The following is a 6,000-nucleotide window of genomic DNA, read 5'->3' as shown; positions in this document are numbered from 1 at the left end:
GCTGTACTATTTGTGTGTGTGTGTGTGTGTGTGTATAACCTGTGCAGTGCTGTACTATGTATGTGTGTGTGTATAACCTGTGCAGTGCTGTACTATTTGTGTGTGTGTGTTTGTGTGTGTATAACCTGTGCAGTGCTGTACTATTTGTGTGTGTGTGTGTGTGTTTGTGTGTGTATAACCTGTGCAGTGCTGTACTATTTGTGTATGTGTAAAACCTGTGCAGTGCTGAGCTGTGTCACTACCTGTCTGTAGTGACATGTTCACATAGAGCATCCATAGAAAGCAGATGGGAGAGGTGTAAGTGCCCAGCAGGTGGTGTAGCCTCCAGCCTGGTCCAGCAGCAGCAGCATGTGGTCGTCCTCCCCGGAGCTGGGTGTGGCTGACACTCTCCTGAGCAGTGTGCACGGTCTGGCAGCCAGAGGGCAGCACGTCTCCCCCGATGACTGACACGGCTCGGCTACTCTCCATGCACTGTGCTCCTCACTAGACACTGCTGAGGGAATAGACACTGCGTCCTAGGAGCCGGGATTACTGCACAGCGCCGAGCACAGGATCTGCTGGAGCAGGGAGTGTGGGCTGCTAATGGGAAGGATCAGCGGCGGTGCTCCATGAGCTGTGCAGGCAGCCTGAGCCCCTGTCAGCCCCTCCAGAGTTTGGTAAGTTACTGTCCATGTGCAGCAATGACAGCTGGGGAACTTGTGGCAGCATAACCCTGGATGAGGAGTGTGTGGGAGCGGACACCTGCCTCTGCCTCTGCCCCTGCCCCTGCCCCTGCCTCTGCCCCTGCCACTGCCTCTGCCCCTGCCCCTGCCTCTGCCCCTGCCTCTGCCCCTGCCCCTGCCCCTGCCCCTGCCCCTGCCTCTGCCCCTGCCCCTGCCCCTGCCCCTGCCTCTGCCTCTGCCTCTGCCCCTGCCTCTGCCCCTGCCTCACCTCCACAGCTCCGAGGCTTCTCTGGGTATATATAGGTATATATAGTCATCTGCATACACCCTTATAGGGGGATCTGCAGCAGGTTACTCCTGATCCCATGCTGCAGACCATTGCTCACTGCCCTATCACACACAATGATAAGCCAGTACGGTAGCAAGTGTGGGGTTAGAGGGCGATTCCAATGGCTTATATACTTTCCATGTACAGTAGCAGATATGGCAGATATACAAATACAGCAATGGGATAGATCCAGTATACAGATATCCATGTGCTCTGGCAAATATGGGGTTAAGCTGGCTACACATGCTGCAGTTTTGTAGATGTTATAGAAAGCACATATAAGATTTTGGGTTTAATAGCTCAGTAGTTTAGTTGTGTGATGAGTGATTGTAGAGGGATTGCTGGAAATCATGTCCATTGATGGTGACTGGGGCAGATTTATAGACAATGGGCATCATATCCATTTCTGTTAGGCTACGTTCACACAGAGCAAAAGGAGCGGATTACGCAAGGAAATATTTCCGCCTGAAATCAACTGACGCTGAATTCCGAGCAGAATATAAGCAGAATGCAAGCAGAATCCCTGCGTATTCTGCTAGGAAAGTGTTCAGCTCGTAATCAGCTCTTGACAAATTCAGCGCGGAATACTCGAGGAATCCGCGCTGAATCCGCATGCATTCAGCGCAGAAATTCAGCTGCTTTTGCTCAGTGGGAACGAGCCCTTATGCTGAAGACAGTCTATAGAAGGTAGCAGGAGGGGGACATTACTAATGGCTCAGGTGTGATATACAGTAGTCTCCAATATTTCTCATCACCCTAGATGAATCATAGGAAACAGTTATGCGACTAATACTTGTAATAAAATTATGGGTCATAGAATAGAAAGCTATGAATGTGTGGATTACATGGTTTCTGTACTTTCAGCTAGTAGCTCTTTGCTTTATCACTTTTTTCTCTAAGATTTGGGATCTGTGTTTTGTTCAGGGGGGCACATGTATCAAGAAATGTGATGTGTGCCCAATGTATGAATCCCCTGCATTATTGGGAAGCGTGCACGGCATCAGTCACAGCCGATTCAGAAATAGTGCATCATATCACTATGGCCAAAATTTGCTCCAATTTTTTCAATAAAAGTTTATCAATGTTTAGAGAAAAATATTATGCATGGATAGCACAGTAGATGGTAAATGGTAGAAAAGTCTGTCTATTATCTGCATGTGTCATTGAAAAAACTTCTGCATCAAATGCACAGAGATGATCTAGTGTCCCATTGTCCATACAGTAAGATAAGCAAGGATCTCAGATGGGGACCCCAGTGGGTACACAAGCATTAAGGGTCCATTTACACAGATTATCTGCCAAAGATTTGAAGCCAAAGCCAGGAACAGACTATAAACAGAGATCAGGTCATAAAGAAAAGTCTGAGATTTCTCCTCTTTTCAAATCCGTTCCTGGCTTTGGCTTCAAATCTTTGGCAGATAATCAGTCAGATAATCTTTCTGTGTAAATGAACCCTTATACACTTTACTGACATAGAGAACTATTTAGGATGCGTTCACACGTACAGGATCTGCAGCAGATTTGAAGTTGCAGATTCAAAGCAAATCAATCTGTGCCATCAAATCACAGATTTCGTACGTGTGAACACACCCTTAAACTTCATACAGTATATAATGATGACACATGAGGAGTCTACACATCTGAATATTCCTGCATTTCTAGCTTGTGCCCCTACTACAGGTGACCTTCCAGACTGGACCAGTCGTTGCCTGTTATTGCTGCTGATGGCAGTCCTTTCATTTATTGACTTTATATTGGGTTGCATTGGGGCTTGCCCCACAGTAACACCAGGTGAATGTTAATATCTTGGCCTCATAACCTGTTTGAAGAAGGCTAATGTTTGCTTTGCTTTGGCTTATGCGTCTTATGGCTGATGAGACTTTAATGTCTTTATTCTGTTTGAAGAGAAGTCCGTTCCATGTTATCACAGCTGAGAAAATGTGGGAGAAGCTTATGGTGGTTATTCAGCTTATTATGAAGTTCTCAGCTGTAGAAAGCCTGGTCGGACTACAAGTGGGATAGGTACTCTGTTAGTACCTGCTTATTTGCAGCTATAGGGACATCCTGTGATGACACCTGCCTGCTATGGGCTGACAATGGGGAATGTAGACACAGCGGACATAGCCTTCACATTTCAAGGTTTGGCTGCAGTCCATGGTTCTCCCTCCAGCAGGTGGAGTTGTTATTGACATGACACAACTGTTCTGTTTCCTGTCTTCAAATATCTTAATACATTGGATGATGTGAGTGGTCTACTGATATAATCCTCTTCCCTTGCAGGTTGCATGGTCTGGATTTAAATATAGAAATACATAACATTGAAGCAGCATGGCATCTGTGTCACTCCATGTTGTGATCGGGCTAGCTGTATATATCAGCTGTACCATGGGATCTTCACAGCCACAGGCAAGAGTTTCTTTGACATTCAATGGTAAGGAGTCTGTTCTTTATCTTATAAGCTTTACAGCACCAGTCATTATTTGGAATGGTTTGCGCACATGTCATTTTCCGAGCTGAGGCTAATCTGTGAAGAATGAGGATGTGAGATATGAAAGTGAGCTATACGTTTATGTATAAATCACTATGAGGGTAAAAGTGCAGAGCGTCATGCCAGCACCACAGGCTTAGTCATTGTTCTGTCTGGGCCTGATTGATTCATCTGCTACTGCATGCTGGACTCCAGTCAAGCTTAGAACTGGCTGTATAGTTTACATACTATGAAAGACATATGAGAACCTAGTGCAGACTTGGCAGTGTTTTGACTTATTAAAACCAAACTTTCTTCTGAATGATCAAAAATGCATAATGGAAAATAGTATGATGTGTAAGACTGAAGAACAGTGATCCAGTTGTAAATACAGAATGGAAAAATATATTCATGTTTGTGTCTGAAAACACCTAATAAAGTTATAAAGACTATTATATTTGACAGGGGTTGGTACTTAACTAAAATGTGACCCATATGCCGCAATCTGAACGCGGGGTATTGATTTCGACATTATGTACTTTTATGTATGAATTAATTTCTAGTATTTTGTTAAATGTCTTGTTTTATGTATAAGAATACATAGAGGTGTAATGTTGTTTTTTATTTGCTGAAGGATGTTGACTTATATTTTGTATGAATTGTATCAAGTTCCAAAGAAAATCTTGCGTGACTGATACCTCTTTCCATCAATGTTGTATATTCTCTTGTAAATGAATAACCAGGGTATATGGTGGGAGGGATGGATTAGAGGGACTTTCCATCAGATCTAATGTATTGGCTTGGATTGGTCAGTGTGCATCTTTCCTCCTTTTAAACAAATAGGACATTACAAGTACACACACATCCACATGTATATCCACACATAAGGCCTGCAGATAGAATAGGACACTATTTCAGTGAAAGTGTCTTCTGATGCTGCTTAGTCACTTGACCTTGTGGTTTTACTGTAAAATATCTGTGTGTAATATGTTACCATTTACTGCTATTGTGCTTTTATATATTCACATGAGTCTTGGGAGGGACTGAAGCCAATGCCAGATTAGATGCCAAAAACTCATTCTGATCTACAGAGTGCAGCCATGCACAGCAGCCTAATATATGGGAGTATATGTGTAAGGTGGCTCCTATAGTAACATAGTAAGATTTATGTTTGTACTTGTTATAGCCATTTAGAGCCATGTGTTTAAAAATCCTCATGTAAATTAGAATAGTTGGCTGTCACAAAGTCCATATGTGTAATCCTGACCCCATGCATGCATAGCTGGATAGATGGCTTTACACATAGGATCATATACTTACTGGCGAGCCCCATGCACAGCAAAATAGTATGGCTTTTATATAGGACCATGAATGCCTTAAGAGATCTCGTAAACAGTAGGGTAGGTGCTGGGTCTAAAATCTAAATATTTTCATTATTTTCTTTCGTATGTGATTATTATTAGTCATGAATGTCTTTCCTTCTGAATGCAATATATTTCCAAGGAGAATAAGGAAATTAGAAGGTTTCTGAGATATTGTACTATTTGATATAGTTACAGAAAGGCTTTTTTCACGCTAGTCAAATCCTATTGCTATTTTAATACCTACAGTTTTCCATACACTCTCTTACTACCCTAGCAGCATCAGAGCGGCCATAAAAGCTTCATTTCAGATTGTGTTTTGCATGAGAATAAGCTCTTTGTTTTCCCTCTGGTAAATGCCTTTATGAGCTGCAAAGTCTGCTACCACATGAGGTGAGGTGAGAATAGTAGCATGGATTATTATCTTAAGATCTTGATTAATTGTATAATTTTGCCTTTGTCTTAAGGCCCTATTACAGGGAGTTACAGAGAATTATTTGCCAAATCAGCAAATGCTGGCTCGTCGTCTGATCGATCAGGTGTGACACATCGAATAATAATCTATTTCTGTTGTGTAATAGGAGATGTATGACCAGTGGCTGAATAAAGCAAAGGGCTGCATGATCGGGGCTAGCGGTGTTGCCCTGGCTGCAGGATCCCAGGGCTGTTTAGTAGCCTCTGTAAGTCAGCACTGATCTAGTTTATTACAGCTCTGGCCCCATAATACGACCTTTAGTTACAGTGCTATATTTGGAGCAGCCATTCATGTACTCCATTAGAAATAGAGACAGAACGCATAGGAAAAATGTAATCGGGTTATGTTTGCTTTATCATGTTCATACTATAGCAATGTCGGATATGACTCACTGCTCCATTGCCCTTGTCATGTGTACTTCTCTTTGCCTTCAGATCCATAATATTCCATGTACCTGGAGGAGATGCAGTTCTCTCAGTACTATATAGTAGTCACTGTTCCTGAATCTCTAGTCATAGTTACATTAATACAGGTTATTGCACCTGACTTCTTGTAATGTAAATAATAAATCATTGTAAAATTCAGTAACATTGTATATTGGGGTACATCTTATGCAGTGTACAACAGTCTACCTCCATGTTGTGCTTAATAAGCTTATATTGGCAATATGTATAGTTGACATATTACTTTGTGGATAATTTGTAATA

At 42.4% G+C, this 6,000-nt stretch overlaps 1 protein-coding gene across 1 annotated transcript in view; it reads left to right on the top strand.

The window, feature by feature from the left end:
* The first annotated feature begins 409 nt into the window (after nucleotides 1-409).
* The window catches only part of SEMA3C (semaphorin 3C), a 135,092-nt gene continuing 129,501 nt past the window's right edge, over nucleotides 410-6,000 (top strand). The window contains exons 1-2 of the mRNA XM_069978277.1: nucleotides 410-656; nucleotides 3,271-3,421. Of these exons, the coding sequence (XP_069834378.1) occupies nucleotides 3,319-3,421 (103 nt within the window). The 5' untranslated portion in view covers nucleotides 410-656; nucleotides 3,271-3,318. The remainder of the gene's footprint in view (nucleotides 657-3,270; nucleotides 3,422-6,000) is intronic.

This window comes from Dendropsophus ebraccatus, chromosome 1 (assembly GCF_027789765.1).
Source record: "Dendropsophus ebraccatus isolate aDenEbr1 chromosome 1, aDenEbr1.pat, whole genome shotgun sequence".
Lineage (NCBI taxonomy): Eukaryota > Metazoa > Chordata > Amphibia > Anura > Hylidae > Dendropsophus > Dendropsophus ebraccatus.
The sequence above is the reverse complement of the archived record's forward strand: the minus strand, read 5'-3'. Positions and strand labels throughout refer to the sequence as shown.